The 26,812-nt window shown below is 34.9% G+C and overlaps 1 protein-coding gene across 1 annotated transcript; it reads right to left on the reverse strand.

The window, feature by feature from the left end:
- LOC133188051 (fibrinogen-like protein 1) lies at positions 1-26,812 on the reverse strand. Its single transcript, XM_061323441.1, has 5 exons — positions 26,800-26,812; positions 26,130-26,374; positions 5,474-5,570; positions 779-943; positions 1-263 (listed from the first exon to the last, which is right to left on the reverse strand). The coding sequence occupies exons 1-5, from the start codon at positions 26,810-26,812 to the stop codon at positions 1-3; spliced, it is 783 nt and encodes a 260-aa protein (XP_061179425.1).

Here is a 26,812-nt window from a genome sequence, read left to right on the forward strand (position 1 = left end):
TTAGAAATTTTCAGTTTTCTTGAGTTTCATTGTCGATGATTTGAGGGAATACATTAACCCCTTCCATTCATTCCAGATCACACCCTGTCCGTATGTGTTGTCTCCATAAATTCCATTCAGGTTACTTTTATGACACATATTATGCCACCATCCTCCTTTATACACTACTGCACAATTCCCTGGTGCGTTATCATTGTCATTGTCGTAAGTGGTGAAAGGCATCCCATTGTTACAAAGGATACATATTCCCGAAAAACTGTCACCTGATATTAAGTTAAGAAAAAAAATGTTCTAAGCCATAAAAATTGATAATCTTTGATTGTATTTACAATTCCAACGATTTATGTTCACATTTTTTAAAGGAATTAAACAATCTATGGACTCATTGTGTGAATGTGTTTCACAGTTATCCACAACGTGGATCTTTCTCTTTATCATAGTATAACTGTAAATTCCTTTGCGTGCGAATATCTTTTGCGAGCACAAAGAAAATAAGCCTGATTTTTCTGAAATTTAATGGCTCAGACACCTTAAGATTGCAAAATCGAATAAAAAATGTTCTGTCACTGTCAGAAGTTAATGAAAAATAGCTTTAGAGTTTAAGTGCGGAGGAACACTGTTTAATGCAAATTGAGGCATTATATACTAGTATATTCAATTTTACACATACATCTATCACAATTTCTCAGTATGCTAACTATTGATTTTCGTGCTCTGTAATCTCATGTCTTCATCTCATTAAATTTATTCATGAATTTAAAATAATTTTGTATTTTACCAGCTGTCCCGGAGTAATTTGAGACCTGAATCCTATAGCTGTCACTTGCATCTTCCACGCTGAAGCTGCCGTATTCAGCGTACCTAGTATTGCCATCATGGTCCTCTAGTTCAATACGTAATATGGTGTGTCCGTCAGCCGTCAGTTGATGGATGTACTTGTTTCCTTTATTGTTAAATTAGTAAATCAAGGAATTTGTTAAAATTAAAGTATGGATGCAATTACATAAATAATATCAATCAGGAACAGGGAAAAACGAAGCTATGGAAAGACCAGAGGTGAGATCTAGCTTTGGGACCACCAACACTGAGATTTTCCCAAATCTGAGATTTCTCAGAAAATTTTGAGTATTTTTTTCATCAAACTGTGCCACCAAGTAGTTTTTTTCTCAAACTCAGACTTGTCTTTTGAGTTTTTTGTCAAATCTTAGATTTTTCTCAGACGTGCTTCCCACCAGCGTTTTTCCGACTCGATAAAAAAAAATCTAAGAATTTTTAAGAAAAGATTTTAAGAAAGAGATTGGTATGAAGTAGTCTCATGTTAATTTCTCACAAAACTAGATCATTCTTGTTATGCAGTATTTATGAGGCGGGCTGGGTCTTATGGATATGTACGAGAAAATTTTTAAAAATTATAAAGAAACCGAAATTTATATTCATCGATACATCGGCAATGTATGACTGTCTAAAAAGAAGAATAATAAATTTCAGGGACATTTTCTCCCAGGGGATCGTAGAAACATGATCTGTTATTTAACGTGTTCCCTGTACACGTCTGTAGTTCAGTTTTTTTTCTTTCTTTTCTTTTTTTGGCTTTAAGGAGGGATTCTTCTCTTAAGAATACATATTTCTTATATTTAAAAATCAATGAAATTTTCACAGAATCAAGAAGACAATATCACTAAGTGATGGTATCAGTTAGATTAAATTTGACCGTTTTATATTAGAGGCAAGGTCAGGTCAAGGTCAGTACCTTTTCCCTGGACATTAAGAATAAAAAAAATACTGTTGCCAATCATGCGATGTCTACTTCTATTTCAATAAATTAAATATTTTTCTTTTTGCATAAAGAGATATAACCATATAAGGTCTATAAGGTAATATTATCAAATTGACATAAATAATTTAACTAAAATGGGTATTGGCTAATCCGAATTTTCTCTATTTTTCTTAAAATTTTAAGATATTTTTAAGATATTTTAGTTATTTTTATATGCTTCCTATATTTAAATTTTTCTTATTTTCACATATAGTAAAGTTGTCACATAAAGATACAAAATGATATAAAAATAAAAAGTTTTGACCGTTTACTAAGAGAGAAAAATCACTTTTTACGGATTTTTGGATCAAATCTGAACTTAGATTGGAAGCTTTTAAAATTTAACATAATTGTAGTTTGTTTGTAAAATCGTATTTATTTGACATATTTTAAAACTTTAGTCCCTTATTATTAATTTAACTTACATTTTAAAATTTTCTTCAAGTCTTTGATTGTGTAAAAATTATAACTAAATTCATTTTTTCTATAATTATTTTGAGAGGCAGAAAAGAAGATATTTTCATACGCCGCCATTCCGCCAAAAATATAGTCCCTGCTAGATTTCAAACTCAGTTTACCATTTCTATTTAAAGTTGTACAATTGTGATGAGGAAAGAAAAATATGATCTTTTAAATCTCTTACATCTAAATATAACAATGAAAATAAGTCGAATTTTTTTTTCGACCCTTACCTTACGTGAGACGATTCTTAGAAATGTTGGTGGCGCGGCGTTTTAGAAAAATTTCAGCTGAGGCAGAAATCTAAGATTTGAGGCTGAGATTTGAGTTGAGATTGTTATAAGTTGGTGGCTCCGAAGCCATGTGTCTAGGAGGAGAACATTTCCCCTGTAGACCAGTCAAAACCCTCAGTGAGCCTTCAGTCTCGATTTAGTGTACATGTAGTAATGTAATGTCTTTACAATTGGTCTGAACCATGACATTCAAAATTCGACATAACGATTTTTTTCAAAAAATGTTATCATAACAACCATTACCGTCGGGGCAAGTCCAGCTGTATAATAATAATATTACTAGATAATATCATTTTTACATAGCTCACACTTTTAACTTTGATCTGCCTCTTCAAAGACCACGAGACCCAGTCTATAGTTTGTGAAGTTACATGACTTTGCATGTTAGTTACACTTCTATGACGGTCAGAAGGGAGTGTAATAGTGCAAACCTTTTTAATCAAAGGCATTCTAGAGTAGATCATCACAATAATTGGAATACTGCTACGCGCCCTTATCGTATGGAAGTGTGGTAGCGAAAAAATTCTAGGAAGGTTTTACATAAGAATTTGCTTGACGAATGTACGAGCGTTGATCCAAAAGTTCGTGGAATTTCTTTATATTTTATTTATTATTTAATGGAAGCTATTAAAAGTTACAGGTGAAAATATGTACACTGTTGAATTTTTTTTGATAAAAAAACATTTTAAAAATTCATGATAGTAACAATTTGGCAGTTGCCATAGAAACGAATTTTTGAAAATGCGGGGGAGGCATTTTTTTTTTTGTTCATTATCATTTCAATTCTTGATACTGATTGAGAAAAAAAAAAAAGAGATAAGTGTCATATAAAACGAAAATGATGTCATAATTACGATTACTAATAAACTTTTGTGTGAAAGTTTTATTCGATTTTACTAGATATTTAGTTTTTCTATTGATGATTTGTCGAAATTCGGTCAGTTAATAAGTTTTGTGCAAACCTCAGGAACACTCCGACTCAGACGCATGTACTTACGAACAGGCAGAACAAAAGTGCAGTAGGCAACTGGTTTTCAATTGACCATGCCTAGAAAAAGTACGCATTCTAGTTTTATAGCGAACTCAATAAAAGCGGAATTAGCATTAATCTGTGATTTTTCCCCAGGGAGATGTGCGCGAGGCAATTAATGTCAGCAGTTTTGAGGGAAGGATCTTAAGTTTTACTGGTTTTAAACTAAAGCTAGAATACTTATTTTTAGAAGCCTTTGCACCTTTTTTTCCCGTTTTTAATTTTTTTTTTTTTTGGAGGGGGGGGGGGGGGGGGGTCCATGTATATGATGTTAAAAAACTAAAAAAGAAATTGAAATAAATTATAGCAAACTAATTAATTGTTCAGTAAAAATTAGACGCCTTTCAAATTTTTCAGTGTTTCCATATCAAATATTTTTTCCTAGTATAAATTAACATCGGGCACGATGAACTTGGTTGTTGTGGAAGTCTCGCGCCTTATTAAGGTATACCGGTAATTGACCAATGAAAATGAACTTATTCATTGTAGTTCAACTGTAGTTCCATACATATTAAATTTTTTTTTTCCTTTTGATTTTTTTATTTCCTTTCAGTCTATTTTTCACAATTTTGGTACCTGTGTCTGGTGCATTTTACATATTTTGTAAACAAATAAAGGTTTTTGACAGAAACTTTTTTTTCCAGGGCATAGGAGGCTACTTCCTGGCGTAGAAGTTTATTTTTCCTTTACGAAGAAAACGGAAAACGTAGGATCCACCCCTTCAAATCTGCTGCCGTTAATTGTCTCGCCAGCGTTAGGGGAATATGGGTGATTTGCATCAATTACACTTTTACTGACTCCATCGCTGTTGAAAATGAACGGGATTTCTTGGCATGGTCAGAAAATTTGTGTGGATACATGTATAACATCATTGGCCTTGTTATGATTTGCTTTTTTCAGGAGGGTTTTTTTATTTCTAAATTTTTAAATTATTTGTGCATAAATAATTTTAGAGAGTGTTACTTTTTTCTATTTGTTAAGGTGTTCTGCAGGTTTCATGCATTTCGCTCGACCCAGTAAATCAACATTAAGTCATTTTCTGTCTAAATATATTATTTCAAAAGAATTTGATGCATTGGCAATGAAATTCAAACAAACAGAAACACGGAAAGGGGGGGGGAGGAGGGGATGTATTTTACCGTGAGAAATTTAAGGAAAACGGAAGTTCCAATGATGATTAAAGGTCTATCTGCCTTATTGGAATGTCATTCTTTCCTCCTTGGCAAATTGAGGACCCTAAGGACGTGGATAGCTTATGCACTGTGCTTGACATTGCTTCTGAATTCGGAACATCATATGGAACAACGTTAAGAGAGTGTATTTTGAACAATGAACGTAATATGAAGAAAGTGGGTGCGAGATTGGTACCCAGGCTTTCCTCGAAGGCAGAAATGGAGAAACGAATGCAGTGTTTAGCAAAATTTTTAAAACTATTTGAACGTGAGGGTGAGATGCTCCTAGAATGTGACGTTACATACCAAACTTGACGTTACGTACGTCAAAGTCTTCCCAGGATTTTACAGTTGTCCATGTTTAGAAAGCTCATGTGACCTTCCTGGTAATGGGAATGTGGTGAAATTTTCCAGAATTGTTGCATATGGGCTCTTTTTTATAGATATGTCCTTTGTTTGCTTTTATCACATCACAACACAATTTTAGAAAGAAATTCCACGAACCTTTGGATCAACCCTCGTACATATTTCATTTCGAATTTAACTCTGTTTTTACACGCTAGTATATAGAGCTGCCTGTGCTTGTGTTCGCTATAACACATAAAATGTTGTTGAAAATATTTCATTATACTGACTCAAAAAATAAATAAGTTTTAAAATGTAAAAGAATATGCAAAACAGTTTTGGGGTATAGAAATATTACCTAACCAAAATTCTGATTCAAGGTTCCCAAAGCCAATATCATAGTCTGTCCAATTCCTGTAAAAATTTTCAGATCCGTCTGATCGTCTTTGTAAAACCTGTAGAAAAAATCTGTTTGATAAACCGACAAAGAGTTGCAGATAGGTAAATTTATACACAAAATGATCCTGCCAAACAATCAACCAACCATCAATCAATCGTCGCCCTATGATTATTGCAAGAATTAGTATATTTGAATACATTCTTAAATATAAAACTTCTTGTCTTAAATAAACATCAAGCACACTTCTTCTGCATTTTTATAGCAGACGTTGTCCTGTTAAAAAATAATAATAATAATAATAATGGTTTTGGCGAATATATGGTAGAAATCCCATGAAATGGAAACGTTGATGCATGGACACAATTCATGGCGTTATATTGCAGATAATAAAGAGATATGTTTGTTTGTTTGCTTGCTTGCTTGCTTGTTTAACGTCCCTTTTTTTTTTTTTTTTTTTTGCTCATATTGAGACGCCGCCACTTGCTGCAAATTTTAGACCAATACTCGTCACTCAGGGTCATTGATCAGTGAGGGATCTTTTTCGTGCCAGCATCTACTGCGACACGTGACCTCGGTTTAAACGGTCTCATTCACATCCCGCAGAGGGATTCGAACCTGCGACATAAGGATCAACTACTTATTCCTCGACTCTAGAGCAAACGCTCTAACCACTTCATCACGCGGGCGACATAAAGAGATATGATTATTACATGTAAACATGTATGCACCTTTATGGGGTACAATTTATAATTTTGTCCAGTAAAACTGAGAACCGTTGATAAATTTATAGGGTCAATTAGGGCCCTGAGTGACCCTTGCTCTGGACTATATGAATCTTTCTTGTTTTTATTAAAAAAAAAGATTTTTTATTTCTTACAGTCCAAGAGTTGTCCCTTTCAAATGAGCAGTAAACATGCTTTTGATCACCCGCCAACACAATGCTATACACTCCAGACTTCTTAGTATGATTTGATACACAGTTGCAATCATGGCATTGATCTGAAAGGATAAATGAAAAACAATGTCCTATCAAAGACTAGGAAATTATGGTGAGTTTGTATAAGGAAATCTAATATCTTATGTCTAGTATCTAGTATTTTTTACCATCGAAATAAAGGATTGAATATAAAACACGTTAAGGCCCTTTTTGTCTTATGTAATCTGGCAACGTTTTACTATCATTGCACGATTCATCAGCTTCAATTTGCCATGCAGATATTATATATATATACACCATATAAATTATATATATACACCAATACGATATCAAACCGCCGAAACACTTTGCTGTCATAACAATACAGTGAATAATTAATTACGCACATTCTAAACGATAACAATATTAGAAGAAATAAGAAAAATCGGAGCACTGTGTTGTATTCTCTAAATTTAGAATTGCGTGGCTGATGGATGTCGCCTAAATGCACTCGATCGAGTATTCATACCATGGAACGCATGATCGCAAGAGTGCCGCACTTCCGAAAGGGCCTTTAAATAAAAGGCATTGCGTTTATAAGTAACGTCAAGCGGAGTAATACATTTTTGACGTAACTCATTGTGACGTAGGCAACTTATGTTATACGATATAAACGAAATCTATTATCTAATAAAATGACGTGTTACAACTAAACAACTATATATATATATATATATATATATATATATATATATATATATATATATATATATATATATATATATATATATATATCCTTACCATATGTGCAAACTTCTGTCTTCCTGTCAGCATAGCCTACTTCGGTGCATCCATCCTTCTGTTAACATAAAATGTATTCTTTTATATGCTTTAGAAAAACGAATATTTCTTTTATTAAGCTATAGTTTATTATTTTCGGCTTATTCTATTATAGCATATTAAGCTTAATTCAGGCAATAAAAGAGCCAATGAATGAAAGATAAAGAAATGATTGAATTTAGATTCGTTTGTGTTCAATGGAAGCTTTATAATTTTCGTAAAGACAGTTTGGTGAGGTTTTTCTGATGATAAGATTAACATAAACTGAAGAGGATTTACTACCGAGTATTCAGAAATTCTAGTTTCAGTTTAAAACTGAAAAGCAGACTTTAGTGATCTTCCAGTAACCATTAGTAACTGAATGACAGGTACTATGGTAAAATGTAAGATTATTTTCGGTTTTAAGACATACAAGATAGTGGAACGGACCATTAAATGTTAAGCATGTAACAAAATCCGAGCAGTTTTCATACATATACAAGAAATGCACAATTTATGTATGCATGCTTTAATATTCATCAACAATCTTCTACATGTAAAAGTGACGTATAGATTGAAAGGTAAATTCTCTTCTGTGTTTAATTATTAGTAGAATAAATGCAACTGTGAGTAGAATACGGTGTCTTTTCGTCACTGAAAGTCTTCTATTCAAACAAAACTGATTACATCACCCCAATATCAAGCAAGAAAAAAAATAAACAGGAGATCTTTCTTTAAAATACATTTACTTTATTAGTTTTAATGCATGAAAAAAGACGATAAATAGATTTCTGTAGAATTAAGAGTCATTCTCTGTAATGACTTGAACTTTTATATAGGAGCTGTGGCACGCATAGTCTCAGAATTTCTCCAAACTCTCTATGATAAAAGTCTTTGATACCGTAAACTCAAATCAGGCAAAAATTCGTTGCTATGTGTCATGGTTACCATAGCAACACGTCCTTAAGTTTGAAAAATGGCATTTTTCAACATGTTCAGAGTCCCACAGTTAACATTTGCAGCAAAGCAAACAAGTGACAATGACTGTTTCTGAAAGTTGAAGGCCTGATGTCTTAAATGCACATTATCGAAGAAAAGACAACAACACAAAACATTGTATACTTATTGAATTTATTATATATACCCTAACTGTGGCGTATAAGTGGGCACGGCATTGTATTATAAATTTAAATTTGGTTGCCATTTCAACTTGGGCGAGCCACAACATATCAACATCACAACATCAACTCAATGTTCAAATTCAACTGTTCAATACAAATTACAAACTTCAACACGTTTGTATTTCAACTGTTCAACACATATCTGAACTTCAACTGTTCAGTCAACATCAACATTATTCAACAACTAAGCAACCTTAATCAGCGTAACCCCGGGAAAAGGCGGACGCTGATTAACAATTTCACGTAAATTACTCTAAGTTACCTTGACCCCGGGAAACGGCGGTCAAAGTTTGATAAATGTCATAGAGTTTTTTGCAAATGTTCATTTTCTTTTCTTGATAATAATAAAGGTGCCACGCAATCCGCATATCCCGTGCGAATAAATTCCATCATCAGAAATAGAAGTCGCTGGAATACCCATGACGAATAATGAAACGTCCAAGTGGAATCGATCCTTTTCGTCTCTTTAGTTCCGTGCCAATTTCTTCATAGTGAAAACAGACTTTCAAGTACTTCATCTGAAACAAAGAGCCAAAGAAGCAGCAGCAAGAGAAAGAACACAATGCATCTAAGTAGTCAAGGCCGTACGTATAGGTAAAAATTTCCCGCCAAATTTGGTATAACATAGGGTAGAGCAGGGGGTCGGGAAATTGATGTCCCCCTGGGGATATACGGGTAACTATGATGAGGGGTCCCTTGCATTAATTTGCTAACCCCCGGAAATCTTGGGGGTGCAATCAATTCCCGCCATTTATACACAGTGGACAATTTCAGGTAGTTTTTTAGGATTATTGATATCACAGAGACCTAACCACTGTTGAAGGTGACTAAGTGTATCAGGTGGGATACTCGAGTACCATTACATGGGGCATTGGGCGGGGTTAACTCCGGTGTATAACAGTTAGGGTCAGTCCACAAGTATAGATGATTTCCCACCAAATGCCGTAACATTATATGTGCGATGTTTGAGATAGTTATAAAGAGTCTTGTATGATGTCCGCTAATGTAAACATGAACTAGTAATCTGAACAATTCTTCTTGCATTCCCAGCGGAGCTAATGACAGTAACTGTTTCAATTCCTTGTTAATTCTTACATAATATTGTTCATCAGTTCTTTTGTTTTTCAAGGTGATATTTGTTAATAAATCTTTTAAAAACTTTTTATGGATTTCATAATTAATAAATAAAGAAATGAAAAACCCAATGTCAAGAAACAATATTTGTGAAAAAAATTTTAAATTAAAATTTAAATAATATAAATAATTGTGTAGTTACAATTTTAATCATATTGATATGTAATTTATTTTTAAAGAATATGCATGTCAGTATTGTTTAAAATACCGTTTTAATAAATCACAGTAACCTCCCTTTAAAACACCCCATGAGCAAATTAAAAAAGGGTGCGTGTGTGTGAGTTTCACTTTGTGTTTTAATGAAAAATACTACAACTGATTAAGAAAAACGAATCCCTTCAATGCATCACGCATAGTACTGAAGAACCAACCATAAATGAATTGAAATCTAATGTCGATGAATATGACTGTAGACGGCAACCTGTGTCTATTTTTGGAACGCCACGTCACGACTGCTGCTATCGTGTCAATTTTTAGGACGTTACGATTTGACTGTAGACTCCTTTGACTGCAGACGGACCCAAGCGTTAAAATAATTTGTGTGACGTGATTTATTTTGTCCAATGAAATTGAGGAATTTTTACAGTCAGTTTAGGTCATCTATATAAAGATGGGGTTTTCTGAGGCACTCAGAGGTGAGCGCCTGGAAATAGCATGGGAAGGACCCCCTTGTTTAACAGCTGTTCAAAAATGCAGTAGCGCGCACTACTCAACCGTAACACAGGTGAAATATTTATACGTCGCTTTTTTTGTAGATAAGACGATAATAAATAAAAAGGATAAGTTGTTTTTAAGGTGTTTATTGACTAATCATAGGTGATATATAGTTACAAAAATAATAATAAACATACATAAACAAATGATTTCTAACATGAAAAAAAAAAACTAAAGTGAACAAGACATTTAGTGTGATAAATTTTAGGACATAACATCACTTGCTTTAATCCATGAATTAAATTTAGAGGGCCAATAAAGCCATTTAACAAAATACTGTTTGTTACGACCGGATCCTCTTGTTTTCAATATCTCTTCAATCTTCCATAATTTGTCGTCACTTGTATCGACCTTTTGTAGCTCCGATTGGTAGAACGTTCCTTGGATTTCTTCGTCATTGAAATCCTTCAGTTTGTAAACCGGTAAAGAACTTCTCATGAACCGTTTCGAAATAATGAAAATCTCTCCTGACCATCTCATGTCATACTGACGAGTAAATAGATTAGAAATGTAGGTCACACGTACTTTATCACCAATCTTGAATTTATAAGATTGTTTAATAACAGAGAGTTGTTTTCGTGTTCTTTTTTCTCGTGCCAAAAATGTTGACACTCGAATTTCCTCTTCATTTCTTGGAGTAACACTTATAGGTTCAACATCAATAGTACTGTGTAAAGTTTTATTGTAACTGTCAGCAAATCCTTGAAGCTTGTCTATATATCTGTAATTGTTTTTGTAAGTTAAGTATCGGTAAATTTTGGTTTTGATCGTTTTTATGACCCTTTCAGCATAATTTGCTTTGATTTCCGTATTTTGAGCAAAAAGATGTTTGATGTTGTAATTTTTCAGAAGGGACTCCACACGCTTCGACCGAAATTCCTGGCCTTTGTCCGTTCGAATTTTGTTTGGAATACGATCATCTTGTAAAATATTTCCCAGAGCAATTTCAACTGACGATCCCTGTTTATTTTCCATGGGTCTAAGCCATATATATTTTGAAAATATGTCAATAACCACTAATATGAATTTTACTCCATCGTTGTATTTAGAAAATTTTGTCATATCCATCAAGTCGGCATCCCATTGGTCATCGATTCCTTGCACAATTACGGGACTTCTTGAAAACTTCCTTCTGACTTGTCTTTGTAAACTGAAGGTGTCTTGACGTTGAAGCCATTTCTGTATCTTGTAGAGCTAAACATCTGTTCCATTTTTGTGTAAAATATACTTCAATTTTTTGGCTCCACTGAAACTTGCAGGGTGCGATGGATTATAGTAAATATTTTCTAACTGTTGCTCCCAATTCATGATACTGCCCCTTCAAGTGATGAGAACCTACTGTCTCCATCCAAGGAAACATGTATAATTTATAGCTTAGTCTTCATGCTCTGATTCATCTGTGTCATCATCATCATCATCATCAGAATCATTTTCTTGGTCAAACAGGATATCAAAGTCGTCCTTGTATGATTTAATTATTTTCCGAATGGCTTTTGTAATGCTTACGTTTTGATCGATCAGGTCTTTGGTTTTAGATAATATTTCTCTATGGACCAAAGTGTTGTTCAGTGAAAGTTCTTGTTCCAACGCTCTGGTATACATTTTGAAGAAATCCCGTCTGACAAAGTCACGAATATCTTCATCAGCCTGCAATCTGGCTTCTTTTTCGGACAGTCCATCTTCAACATATTTGTTAGCTTTTTTCTCCCACAAATTTTCATTCTGGTTTTGAGCATTGTTATACATGTCCCGGAAAGCCGTGTTATCCTCGATTTCAACGTCATCGTCTTCTGGGTCTGATGTGTGGTCAGAATCGTAAACATCTGACATTGTTAACCATTTAGTTTTCTTTGGGTAAACAGGTTCATCATCTTCATCGTCTGATTCCCTCCGTCGTTTCTGTCGAGCAGGACACCAGTTCTCTTTGATGTGTCTCTGTACATCATGTATGTTGTCAAATACTAATCCACAATCATCACAAGAAGGCATGTCGTCAAAATATAGGTGTTTAGGTGTGTTAACAGGCGAACTTTCGGATAGAAACTGACGGTTTTCTATCCCTGTTGTTTCTTTTATATCCTTGGTGGGGACAGGAGTGACGTCACCATTGTAAGACTGCATAGAGTCACGTGACAAAGTGAATACATTTCCTCTCAATCGTAGAACTTCTTTTGTAGTTGGTTTAAGATCCACAAACATGTAACCATAAGGTTCATTTGTCGCTCTCTGAAATAAGTCCATAAAGTAACTTGCTTTTCCGGGATACATTTGTCGAGCAAGTGTTGAAATAGGTTGTTTATCAACAGGATTATTAAACAGCACCAAATACTGACAGTTTCGTCTCTGGGTCGGATCCTTTCCAAAATAAAAGTTTTGGTTTAGAACAATTACAGATAGGTTTCTATGATGACTTCCTTCTGTAAATAAGTCAGTGATTCTTGGGTCCTTTGAAGAAAGTGACATTAGGTCGTCTATAATAATCATGTTGTTTACATTAGTGTCAAAGAAATAATCTTGATCGAGATCAATTGGTATTCCTTGGATGAATTCGACCTTTGGCAAAACAACACTGAGTATCAAATCATACAGAGGTTGCCATCGTTTGTACAACCAAACAATTCGCTGAGGAGAGGGTTTGCATAAATCCTGGACTCTACTTAAAAACTGTTTCAGAAGAAAAGTTTTTCCGCATCCTGTAGGACCTGAAACCATCATAGTGAAGGGATGAATTAAAGTGACAATTTGTTCATTTTTTGGCTTGTTTGCAATTAAATCCATTTCGTCATCTGTCGGCAAAATCATAAATGGTTTTAGTTTTGAATCTTGTGATCTAGATAGCGGCGGTATTATTTCATTCTGTAGTTGCTGCTGTTTCTGCGGCGGCGGCGGCGGCGGTTGTGATTGTGGCGGCGGCGGCTGTGATAAACTTTCATACGCCGCCGCCGGCGGCGGCGGGGGCGGCGGCGGCAATCCAACGGATGTCCCAGTAGATTCCAAGTTTAAATGTTTATTTCTGTAGTGTCTTAACATGACATCTCGTCTGCTAAATTTCTTGTTACAATTGGGGCACTCAGTTATCAACATGTTGCCAAACAACTGATTTCGTGGAAAATGAATTCAAATACAATATTTTGTTTCTTATATACTCTCATTTTAAGTATCTCCTAAATATTAACCAATCATGTTATAGTACGTATTATAAATGTGACTTAACAGACCATAGGTATTCTTTTTACAGTCAACAGCATTAGAGTAAACATGGACAGACGATATAGATGCAGCCAATGTAATGCATCATTTTCTAAACCGAGCAAACTGCAGAGTCACAAACGAATATGGGGTCACCAAGATGTACACGAATGCGACATATGCCACAAAAAATTTGCACGGGAAGATAACCTTAAAACTCACAGAGAAAAGCACAGAAACAACATATATTATGAGTGTGATGTTTGCAACAAAGTGTTTGGGAGAAAAGACAATTTAGACCTACATCAACAAAACCAGCATTTGCAACAGGGAAGGGGATCCAAAAGAAAATTAGACCAAATTCCTTCAACAAGAGTCAAACGACGGATTACTAAATATGATAGTCCTGGAGATAGTTACACCATCAGAGCAGTGGATGAACAAAACATGCCAAAGTTCAATACCCGTTCCATGAGATACAAGGTCACATTTCATGGGTTGGAAATTCGAAGTCTACCAAATATTCTAAAAAGTTTGAAAATTCTGTTCATGTCAATTTTAAAGGATATAACTGAATACATGGATAAAAACGATCTAGTGCGTTTATCAGTACAGTCTCCGGAATTGGATTTCCCCATTACTATACCATTCAGGCGTTTATCTCAGTTGTCATCGGAGACTTTCTTGTCGGAAGTAGAACGTGTTCTACAATCTTATGAAGAGTTTGTTCTAGATGAGTCCCTTGATTTTGATATTATCCACGTTCGAATTCCATCTGGTGGAGTTGGAAAAAGATGCAAGTATATAGATCTGGCTAAAATGTTGAAGGAAAAACGAGGAATCATCCGCATTAACAATTCAGATGATCTCTGTTGTGCCAGAGCGATAGTCACTGCAATGGCACGCATTGATAAACACGCACAATGGGAAAGCATTCGACACGGTTGTAAAATTCAAACAGACCTGGCCATTAAACTTCATAGAAAAGCTGATATACCATTGCGAAGATGTACCGTTAAAGATCTACATCTGTTTCAGAAAGTTCTTCCAGATTTTCAAATAAACGTACTTTCAAAAGACACCTTCAACACCTTGGTGTACCAAGGTCACGATGCGGAAAAGAAAATATACCTTTACCATCATGACGACCATTTTGATGTTGTAACAAAAGTGGCAGGATTTTTAAGTCGAAGTTATTTTTGCACCAAATGTAACAAAGGATATGACCATAAAGAGAGGCATTTTTGCAACAACGTGTGCAGGTGTTGTCATAAACTGCATTCAGATGTGTCAGAAAATTGGAAGTATTGTCCTGATTGCAACAGATCATTTAAAAATCAAACGTGTTTTGATCTGCACAAAGTCAAACCCGTAAAAGGTCGCAGTACATGTGAAACTTACTTCAAGTGTCAACATTGCACGAGATCAATTAACAAAAGTCTTCACAAAAGCGATCACATTTGCGGCGAGAAATTTTGCAACACATGTAAGGACTATGTTGACGAAAATCATCAATGTTTTATGAAACCAGATGTAACTGAATTTCCTAACGAGGATGAAGACCAGTACACCACAGAGTTTAAAAGTACAGAGGAATACAACGAAAATGACTCCGATGAAGAGGATCCAAGTGTGTACATATTTTTTGATTTTGAGTGCACACAGGATCAAGTTTTAGAGTGTAGCAAAGGGCACCTAAAGTCGCTCCGAGATAAACATTGTGTGAACTGTAAACAAACCTGGTGTGGAACGAAAAAGCACACACCAAATCTCTGTGTTGTGCAAAGGGTTTGCAACGATTGCAAAACTAAGAAAGTGGATGGTGACAGCATTTGCCAAAGTTGTGGCAAAAATGAACATGTTTTTCATGGTCCAGATACACGAAATAATTTTTGTAAATGGTTGTTTTCAGAGGACAACAAAGATGCCAAAGTCATTTGTCACAATTTTAAGGGGTACGACAGTTATCCAATCATGAACTATTTGTATGAAAACGGAATTCTCCCCGAGGTCATAATGAATGGTTCAAAGTTGATGTGCCTTGATGTACCTAAGTGCAACATCAGATTTATTGACTCGATCAATTTCATTCCGATGGCATTAGATAAAATGCCTAAAACTTTTGGATTCACAGAAATGGCGAAGGGATACTTTCCTCATTTATTCAATACCACAGAAAACCAGACAGTGGTTATGGAACACTTACCTGACGTACAATATTATCATCCTGATGGAATGAAACCTGACAAAAGAAAAAGTTTTTTAAAATGGTACGAGGAACACAGAGATGACAAATTTGAATTCCAAATGGAACTTCTGAAGTACTGCAGGTCGGATGTTGATATACTTCGGAAATGTTGTTTAAAATTTAAAGAACTCTTCGAAGAAATGACAGCAGTTGATGGCAAGGAAGGGATTGACCCTTTTCAACGTTGCATTACAATCGCTTCAGCATGTCAATTAGTCTTTCGAAGACATTTCCTTGAGGAAAATTGCATAGGAATCATTCCACCTCATGGATATAAACCTGAATCCAAACACTCAATCAAGGCAATCCAGTGGTTAAAATACATGACAAATAAACTTGATGTAAAAATCCAACATGCCCGAAATGGAGGAGAAAAGGTCATAGGACCTTATAAAGTCGATGGTTTCTATGAAAAGGATGGGGAAAGAGTTGTTTTGGAATTTCATGGGGATTTCTGGCACGGAAATCCAGAATGTTATTCAGCAGACACATATAATCCTGTTCGTGGTGTCACAATGGGTGAACTCTACCAAGAAACTATGGATAAACAGCAATATTTGCAAAACCATGGATACACGTATATCTGTGAATGGGAAAAAAATTTTGATTTGAAAGTTACCACGGATACAGAATTGAGGAAAATAATAACCGATCTAAACCTACAGCCCCCACTTGTACCTCGGGATGCTTTCTTTGGTGGAAGAACAGAGGCCTTTCAGTTGTTTGCAGAGGAAGATGAAAATACAACTCTTAAGTACTATGACGTCACGTCACTTTATCCTTACATAAACAAGACTGGGAAAATCCCTATTGGACACCCGCACATTATCACCGAAAATTTTAAGGACATTTCTTGTTATGAAGGGCTTATTAAATGTAAAGTGTTGCCCCCAAAGGGACTCTTCATTCCAGTTTTACCAACAAGAGTAAATGGCAAACTACTATTTGGACTTTGCAAGACATGCATGGAAACAAAACATATGTCCAAATGTACACATTCGGAGGAAGCTCGATACTTCATTGGCACATGGGTCTCAGATGAATTGAAAAAGGCGCTTGAAAAGGGGTACAAAATAACCGAAATATACGAGGTCTGGCATTTTGAAAATATTTCTCAGTACGATCCAGAAACGAAAACAGGAGGTACTTTTACAGATTATGTAAACACTTTCCTCAAGGTCAAACAAGAAGCCAGTGGTTGGCCTGATTGGTGCAAGACAAAGAAAGACAAAATGGATTATATCCATGATTATTACTGCAAAGAGGGCATTCAACTGGAATACGACAAAATCACATTTAATCCAGGGTTACGAGCACTTGCAAAATTAATGTTAAACAGCTTTTGGGGAAAATTTGGACAAAGATTAAATTTACCCAAAACTCAGTATCTCACTGAACCTGTCAAATATTTTGACTTACTTACGAGTGATGAGCAAAATGTTTTGGATGTCAGTTTTGTTAATGACGAAATGGTACGAATCCAGTGGGTTAACAACGATGACTTTATAGAAAACACTGGAAGAACGAATGTTATCATCGCAGCTTACACAACAGCACAAGCTCGACTCAAACTTTATTCTTACTTGGAAAAACTTGATAGACGTGTACTTTATGCCGACACTGACTCAATAGTATTCACCACCAAACTCGGAGAATGGGAACCAGAACTGGGTGATTATCTTGGGGATTTAACAAATGAAGTTCCTGACAATGAAATTGAGGTGTTTGTGACCGGTGGTCCTAAAAATTATGCATACACTTTGAAAAATTCCGGATCTGATGGGAAGCTTACGCAATGTAAAGTACGAGGAATCACCCTGAGTTACGCAAATCTTCAGAAAATTAATTTTGAAACTATCCAACAAATGGTTCGAAACATTGACGACCAAAATGACACTAAAGTAACAGTTACTGACCGGCACAAAATTGCAAGAAATACTGAAACATTGAACATCATCACCAAAGTCGAGGAAAAAGACTATAAAATTGTGTTTGATAAACGTGTGTTACAAGGACAAGTTTCAGTGCCATATGGGATGTAGTTTACGTTAGTTATAACCTTTGTAAATAAATTGATGTAATTAGCAAATAAATTACTTTAATACAAAGCATTTCACTTATAATCAATTATACCTGAAATACTTAAAGCAGTCATCGGATAGATTATTTTTTTCTTTATTTGGATACCAGTAGTGATCCAACTTAATACTACATCTTTGTACTTAAGAAATATTCACCATTGCTTACATTTAATGAATTCCCCGATGTGTTTTACAATAGAATCTGATCTTTACATCTAATTTACTATGCGTCTCATTGACAATGTTTAGGGTTTGAATCTTGTTTATTTTCACACAAAAGTATCCGAAATAATTCTGTATGAATAAAAGGCGGGAACTTACTGAATCCCCAAACAATAATCCTGTTCCGACGATGGTACCCAAATATGCCGAAAGTTACCTGATTTACATAATTCCATTTCATTTATGTGAAACCAGTAGCCTTTTACCCTCAAAAAATCTGTGTGTATAAATGGCGGGAATTGATTGCACTCCCAAGAATTCCCGGGGGTTAACAAATTAATGCAAGGGACCCCTCATCATAGTTACCCGTATATCCCCAGGGGGACATCAATTTCCCGACCCCCTGCTCTACCCTATGTTATACCAAATTTGGCGGGAAATTTTTACCTATACGTACGGCCTTGACTACTCATCTAATTCCTTATCTACAGTCTATCATCTCTTTTGTATAGGGTGGGTGTGGGGGGATTTTTGTCTAAATTACTTCTCTTTATAATTCCTTTGTGATGAAATCAACTTTCCCGAGGGCTGTGTGTTATCAGAAAGAGGGAAATTTAGTTTGAGAACGCGTTATATGACACTACCTTTCCCCGCCTACTCGAAGACTGACGTTAAGTAAGCTAGTTGTACAAGTTATCACCCTTTGCTTGTAAAACCATCACTGTTGTCTTTCTTCAATAAACTCATCTATTTTTTAAATTAATAGATGTTGTCATTATCGAAGAAAAGACAACAACACAAAACATTGTATACTTATTGAATTTATTATATATACCCTAACTCTGGCGTATAAGTGGGCACGGCATTGTATTATAAATTTAAATTTGGCTGCCATTTCAACTTGGGCGAGCCACAACATATCAACATCACAACATCAACTCAATGTTCAAATTCAACTGTTCAATACAAATTACAAACTTCAACACGTTTGTATTTCAACTGTTCAACACATATCTGAACTTCAACTGTTCAGTCAACATCAACATTATTCAACAACTAAGCAACCTTAATCAGCGTAACCCCGGGAAACGGCGGACGCTGATTAACAATTTCACGTAAATTACTCTAAGTTACCTTGACCCCGGGAAACGGCGGTCAAAGTTTGATAAATGTCATAGAGTTTTTTGCAAATGTTCATTTTCTTTTCTTGATAATAATAAAGGTGCCACGCAATCCGCCACATGGACATCAAACCTAAACTATTTGATGTCCACCGCCACCTAAGTGGGGAAGTGGCACCTTATATTAGCCTGTGCCCACCTAGTATCTAACTATCCGGGTAAACAGGCCCCCCTCGCTGACTAAACTTTTCCAAAGCTCCCTGTAACGTGTTTAAAAATAAACTGTTACCCAAATCTGACAAGTGTACCCCATCTTCCCTAAATAGTTCCTTGTGATTTTTCTTAATGTCATTATATTTTATATACATCCCCCCATTTCTCAAAACTAAATTAGCTGCAAAACTGTTAAGCCGAATACGAGCTCTTTCCATAGCATGAGTATCTTTTGAAAATTTCCAGTTGTTTCTTGGTAAAATTTGTGACCAGATAAGTTTTGTTCCCTTGAACTTTTTCAAAATAAATTCAACAATGGAATAAACTAAATTTCTGAGTTCATAAAGTGGTTTGCTTCCGAGGTCGTTGCCCCCACAGTGAAGAATAAGATAATCAGGTATACCTTCAAAACGTGAAATATGACTTAGTTTTTGTTTTAAAGTACCTAACCTAAGGCCTGAATATCCCTGCCACCATTTCTGAATACCTAACCTTTCTAATCCAAGGTTTTGTCCACCCGATCTTAATACTGATGACATAAAAGCCCATCTGATGATTGAAGAACCCACACACCATACACGAGAAGCTAGTGTTGTATAAAAGATAAAACACAAAATAAAATTAAGATAATTCTATGCTATTGAAGGAATTTGTGTAGATGGTATTCTTATATATGACTTATAGGCTGCAGACTTCCACCTGCCGGATGTTTTTATTACGTCTTCTGAATATCCTGCAATTGCCAATGCGGTTGTTCCCCCTATCCTAAATGAGTGTGTTTTGTAATGCTTTGACTCTATGTTACAAAGCTTAAGCGTTTTCTTAAGTACGGCTGTAAATTGATGTCTTGTAAGCGGAGAAGCATCAAAATGACAAAACAATGGCCCCCTTGCGGAGGAAGGGCGTATCAGTAAATATCGATGTAAATTTTCTACTGGGCATAAGGGCCCCCCTATGGCGGAAAGTACAACTTCTGTCCCTTTCCCACATTGGTCTGTTTTACAATATTTCAACATTATTTTAAGTGAGACATCTTTTTGGATCTTAACATCTTTAATATCTACAATGCCTTTAGTCTGTTTATTTGATGAGACAATTTCCCCAACACGAAAACAACCAAAAAATGCCAAAGTGTAAGCTGAAGTAAATAATAACGTTTCATAGGAATCTCTACAAGACAAATGAAGTCCATTGATAATTGTTGAAAGAATTCCTGAGGTTATAGGTAAACGTGAGTCAGGCTTTGCGCTTATTCTCTTTTTTCCCTCTAACATTTTAGATATAATGAAATTGTGGGTGGGGTCATCAGAATTGTTTAACTTGCACTTGAAACTTATTGCTGAGACATATGTGCGTATTGTGGAATACGCCAATCCCTCCAAAGATGACGCTGCTATAAATTCTACTATGTCTGACAACTTTGGCGGCCAGGAAGGCTCAATGTTTTGTTTTAATCTAAAATTGTCAAACTTAATTAGTGCCGTAGTGTACGTTTCCTGCGTGTTCTTTGATATGGATGCGGTCAGCAGATTGCTAACTTCCTGTCGTATATCAGCTGAAGAAATTCTTTTGAAATTCGATCTGGGAATCTCTGTGCCTTTGGTGCTAGCCCACGGAAACGGCCCCACTGTTTACGAGAAATAGAATCAGCAATTTTATTAACTGTGCCTTGAATAAACTTCGCTCGAAACGAGAAATTAAATTCCATGCATTTCATGATAAGTGGTCTTAGTAAAAACATTATGCGCTTAGATTTAGAAGTTTGAGAATTAATAATTTGAACTAATGCTTTATTGTCAGTTCGAAAGAGCACTTTCTTGTTGCATAATGCAGGTCCCCATAATGTAATTGCCAGCAAAATCGGTATTAATTCTAGACATGTTATATCCCTCATAATATTTTTAAAATGCAAATGTCTTGGCCAGGCAAAGTACACCCATTTTCCAACAAAATACGCCCCGCATCCCAACTTACATGACCCTGCGCTATCTGTATATAATTCTAGAGAATGATTACTTGACCAATAACTTTCTGGAAAGTAAAGTGTCCCATTAAAATTGACCAAAAATTTTAACCACGTTCTTAAGTCGTCTGACAATTCTTCTGTAATACGGATATGATGATGTTGTGCCCGAATTCCTGACATAGCATCATAAAACCTTCTTAGGTAAACTCTACCTGGGCGTACAGCTCTACACACAAAACTTAAACCTCCTACTAGAGATTGCATTTCCTTAAGTGTGACTTTTTTCCTCCCTAACAAACATTCTAACGCGTCACGCAGCGAATTGAGTTTTTCTTTTGGCACCTTTACCTGCATTTGCAAAGTATTTATTTCTAACCCAAGGAAAGTTAATACCTGGACCGGTCCTATAGTTTTTTCATGAGCAATTGGAACACCTAAGTCTGAACACATTCTTTGAAATTTGTTCATTAAGATTTTGCAATCATCTGTATTATTCCTACCCGCAAAAATGAAATCGTCTAGATAATGATCTAAAGATTTTAATCCTGTTATATTAGCAATTTTCCAGTGCAAAAACGTGGAGAATTTTTCAAATAAATTACAACTTTCCGAACAGCCCATAGGTAGGCATTTGTCTACAAAGTAATTATCTTCAAAATAAAAACCAAACAAATCAAAATCTCCCGGATTCAGTGGTAAAAGGCGAAATGCCGATTTAATGTCCATTTTTCCAATAAGCGCCCCATTTCCCAAATCTGCAATCATATCTATTACTTTATCAAACGAAGAATATTTCACACAAGCAAACTCATCGCTGATAAAATCATTAACGCTTGTTTTCTGAGGGTATGATAAATGTGTTATCAGTCTAATTGAGCCATCCGATTTTGGTACTCCCCCGATGGGGGAAATGCGCATATTTGAGATTGGTAAATATTTAAAAGGACCCATAATTCTTCCCAATTTAATTTCTTTCATTATTTTTTCCCTAATTTCTACTTTGTAATCATTAGCCGAAAGAAGATTTTTTGAAAACACATGAAATCGCGGACCGGTATAATGTATTTTGAAACCCTTAGTAAAACCTTCATATAATTCTACTGCTACTTTCTTTTTAGGATACCCAATCAATAATTCCTCCAAAACGTCAGATTTAATTGGCGTTTTGCCTAGGGCCCATAAATCGTTGACCATTTGATCTAACATTGTTTGCTCTAATACTTGGTCTGTTGAATCGCGCGTAGGGAAACCTGGGAAATACACCTGTTTGGTTTTGTTGAGGCTGGTTTTGCATTTGGGTACGAAAACTCCCAGAATTATTCATCGGACAGCTATAAAACGGGTGTGCTCCGTTACATTTAATGCAGATATGATTGTAGGTACACGGAAATTTAAAACAGCTTCCCTTAAAATTGTAGTCGTAACATTTAGAAGATGACATGCTTTGCCTGCCAGATGGTCTTGAGACCTGGCTGTTTTCTGTTTCTTTACCAAGCATGCAAAGCAACCAAAGTTCGGAATCGACTACCCCCCAACTACTTGTGGGATTCTTGCTCTTTTTAAGTCGATACTGTTCATCATAACTTTTCCAACCCAGACCTCCATGTCTCATAGCCCCAGTCCTAACTGTTTGCATATATTTTAATAAATCTGTAGCCTTTGAAGGATGAGCAGTTATGTAGACTCCCATGTATATTATAAACGCATCTGTCCACTTAGCTATATCATCTATCTTTTTTTCATTTTTTGCTTTAGTGACCAATTCCCCATTTTTGAAAACAATAGTTTTTTCCTGGGAGTCTATTAAATTCGTATTTGTCAATAACTGTGCCAAATCAACATAATGACCTGCAATTATTTTTTGTTTCAAACTTTCTGAGACATTGTAACCCAAGGAATCATTAACGCTAACTAATGGATTTGGCATTTCTGAACAATCAGTTTCTTGTATATTTAGTAAAACTTCCTCACCCGACAAAGAAGCATTCTCCTCTGACTGTGTTTCCTTTGCTTGGGCCACCTTCGGCTTTTTGGCGGGGACCTCGGTTTTCTCCTTTAAACCACGTTTACCTTTTGTGGTTTCATTCAGTTTCGCTCTAGCAGCCACAGATTGTTTTCTTGCTCTCAACATTTTTACAGCTCTTCAAATTTTTTGTCTAAATTACTTCTCTTTATAATTCTTTTGTGATGAAATCAACTTTCCCGAGGGCTGTGTGTTATCAGAAAGAGGGAAATTTAGTTTGAGAACGCGTTATATGACACTACCTTTCCCCGCCTACTCGAAGACTGACGTTAAGTAAGCTAGTTGTACAAGTTATCACCCTTTGCTTGTAAAACCATCACTGTTGTCTTTCTTCAATAAACTCATCTATTTTTTAAATTAATAGATGTTGTCAATAAACATGTTTGGTAAATCAACTATTACATACGTTACTATGGAAACAAAGTATTCAAAAGTATTAATTTTGTTCATTTAATTTTATAAAGTCATACACTTAAGAATAAAATCAATTGTAGGTTGAAATGCAAGCAAATAATAGACAAAAGATCCTTGTAACATATACCAAGAACGAAATATGATATTTCATACAGGTTGGCAATGGTTATGTTTTTATCTTATCCTATATTTTTAAAAAGCACATTTTTATATAACTGATGATCAATTTTTAAAGGCGTCGATGTGACCCTAATTTTCACATTTCAAAAAATTCAATTCAATTATTTAAATAGAGCGTTGCTATGAAAATTAGCAAAAAAATATGCATAAAAATTTGAAAAAATTATTCTGTTTCCTTGGATACGTACCCTTGTATGTAGATTCCCAAAACTTTTATGATTGATATTTATGAACAACTAACCTGACTTTCAATTTTGACTACAACCCAATCTCTAACTGGATGCAAAAAGCTGGCACATAGGGTTTAATATTGATATAAAATTAACAAAATCGAACATTTTCCCTTCCTGGTAACCATAGCAACAGTGTTGTATTTTTTTAACAAACTTTATTGATTTATGATATTCAACTTTAGTTCTACCAGATAAGTACTATTCAAGGAGAGTCAAATAATATGTTTCTTGATTAAAAGGTAAATAAATTTCTGAGGCAGCAAAAAAAAAAATCACTTTAAACAACAGGTACGTTGTTTCCATGGTTACATTGCAAAGTAACAAATAATCCCAATTTTTCTTATGTTGTCAGTGTTACAAGATCCTAAGGATGTATATGCGCCAGTCATGAATTTTACTGTTTTTCCTCAAGACAGTAGCATTTACCCAATCTTAGCTACAGATTTTGCATGGTTACACTGTGTTACCATGGCAACCATGAAAGATTTTTTAGAATAATATTGCCAATACCTAATTACAACAATTTTTTTTATTGTTTTTCTTAGTTTGTTGATTGAGTTTGATCATATAACACCTATCATTAGTGAATATTGAGCGTTTTTTCAGCATTTTTCAGCATCTAAAATGTATTCCAAATGTACCCATGGTTACCACTTACTTATAGATAAATTCTAAATAGTTTCTTTATAGCATAAGTGGCAACAAGGTGTCATGTTTTTGTGATAATGGTTTGTTTGTTTTTCTTAGTCTTTATTAAGGCTTAATAAAGATTCAAAGTAATTGAAAATCTAAATTTTTCCAAATTATCTGGCTGTTACCATGGCAACCAAGACACATAGCAACGAATTTTTTTATATATATGTTTCTGGTGTCAATTTGTAATAATGGGCAAAGTTTCATCAAAATCGGTGACCATGCGTGGCAAAGAAGTTTAAGTGGTTACAGAGAATCGCTATTAAAGAGAAATTCAATAAAAAGGGATTTCCACGCTACAATCTTGGAAAAAATATATTCAAGATAAATATTCCTTTTAATCGTAAACGACAAAAAACATTTTCTTCAGTATCCTCGTATATGTTAAGGCTAATGCTCAAGAAAATGGCGATTAAAAATTTTATATCTTTTGGATGGATTAGTATTTTAACCCCTAAAATGACCTCTTTTGTACAAATTCTTGCTCACTGCCAAAATATAAATCTAAATAATGCTATGAATAGAGATGCTTTTACGTAATGAGATAGGTGAAAATAGCAAACAATGATCGATCTTAAAAAAACTACTAATTATACAAATCTGTAAACATGACATAAATACAGACCCCTGGATTCCAGATGTGGGATCAGGAGTAAGCATCCCCTGTTGACCGGTCACACCCGTGGTTAGACCACTATATTGATATGGACAGGTAAAAATAATCCGTAGTCAAATAGAGTATACAGAGGCCTAGCAATTGGTTTGAAATTTGTCAGTCAAAATATTACCTAATGATAGGCTATATTTGTTACCAAGATTATTAAAACAACCATAGAAGTTATGAAATGCTGACTTTAAACTTGGTTGTTGAGATCCATGTAACATCAACTTATCTATCAGTAGCCTGCCTCGGTTTAAAAATTGATCCTACTCAAGTGGTGAGTGAAAAATTCTTGATTTGACATTAAACAAACAAAATATATACTAGCAAGCAAATATTTTATGACGATATCAATACACTAATAACTTTAAACATTATGTTTAAAGTGTTCATATATCGAACTCTTTAATCGCTTTTAGGACAATTAACATATTGACAGAACACTTCGGTACTATACAAGAATATAAACTACTCTAATAATCAGAAATGAAAATTCATCTTCGCAAATTTTTCTGTTAAAATTTATCATGCATTGTAATTAAGATAAGGAGTGATTACTGAATTTTAAAGTATAACAAGATATCTTACAAAATTTCGCTTTGTTATTTAAATTATTTATAATAAAATGTTAGGATTTTTTTTTAAGGAAAGATTTGTTATTCTTACTATCTGATAACGCCGACAGTAAGGCCCAAATCCAGAAGAGAGGGTTGGCAGCCTTCCTCTACTTTGTCGGCATTTCTCACCATTGGCTGTGGAACAAATTTCTATTGAATAACACTGATTATTATTCAGACACTTGGCGGCACAATGGAGTTCGGACACTGTGGAAATCATATCTAATTCCGATATTGTGAAGTTTTGATTGTTATACGACACATCACCAACAAATATGAAATGTTTTCCATGCACTGAAATTGCAGATGCATGTAGATGTAATACCTTAATTCCATGGATAAGAAACAAGAAAAGTAGAGCAAAATAATGTTGGAGAGCCATTTGAATGCCAAATCATGAGTTCAGCTGTACATGCTACAAAGTGAATGAAAAAAAATATGCGTTTAACCCATTATATACATAATGCTAACTATTTTGATTGGTGGAACAGACATTGATTTTTGATGAGAGCAAGGTTTTGTGATTCTCTAGATCCATACTAAGAAAGATAAGTATAGAAAGAGAATTGACGAGAAAAATAAAATAATCTTTTTCATTTAGTACAGTTGTATTCTTTAAAGGTTGGAATTATCTGCTGTTCTCTCAACTTTAAGGATATGTCGGATCTAGAATGACTTTTCAATATTTTATTCACTCAATGATCAGTGCTAAATCTTACCAGATACTATCAT

The sequence above is a fragment of the Saccostrea echinata genome, unplaced genomic scaffold, assembly GCF_033153115.1.
Source record: "Saccostrea echinata isolate AGI-Se365-2 ecotype Australia unplaced genomic scaffold, CSIRO_AGI_Sech_v1 ptg000015l, whole genome shotgun sequence".
NCBI classification, from domain to species: domain Eukaryota; kingdom Metazoa; phylum Mollusca; class Bivalvia; order Ostreida; family Ostreidae; genus Saccostrea; species Saccostrea echinata.

Coding starts and splice junctions, on each gene's coding strand:
- LOC133188051 (XM_061323441.1), bottom strand. Junction 944..5,473: donor TGAATCAGAATTTTGGTTAG/GTAATATTTCTA, acceptor TTAACAATAAAG/GAAACAAGTACATCCATCAA. Junction 264..778: donor AAATTACTCCGGGACAGCTG/GTAAAATACAAA, acceptor ACTTAATATCAG/GTGACAGTTTTTCGGGAATA.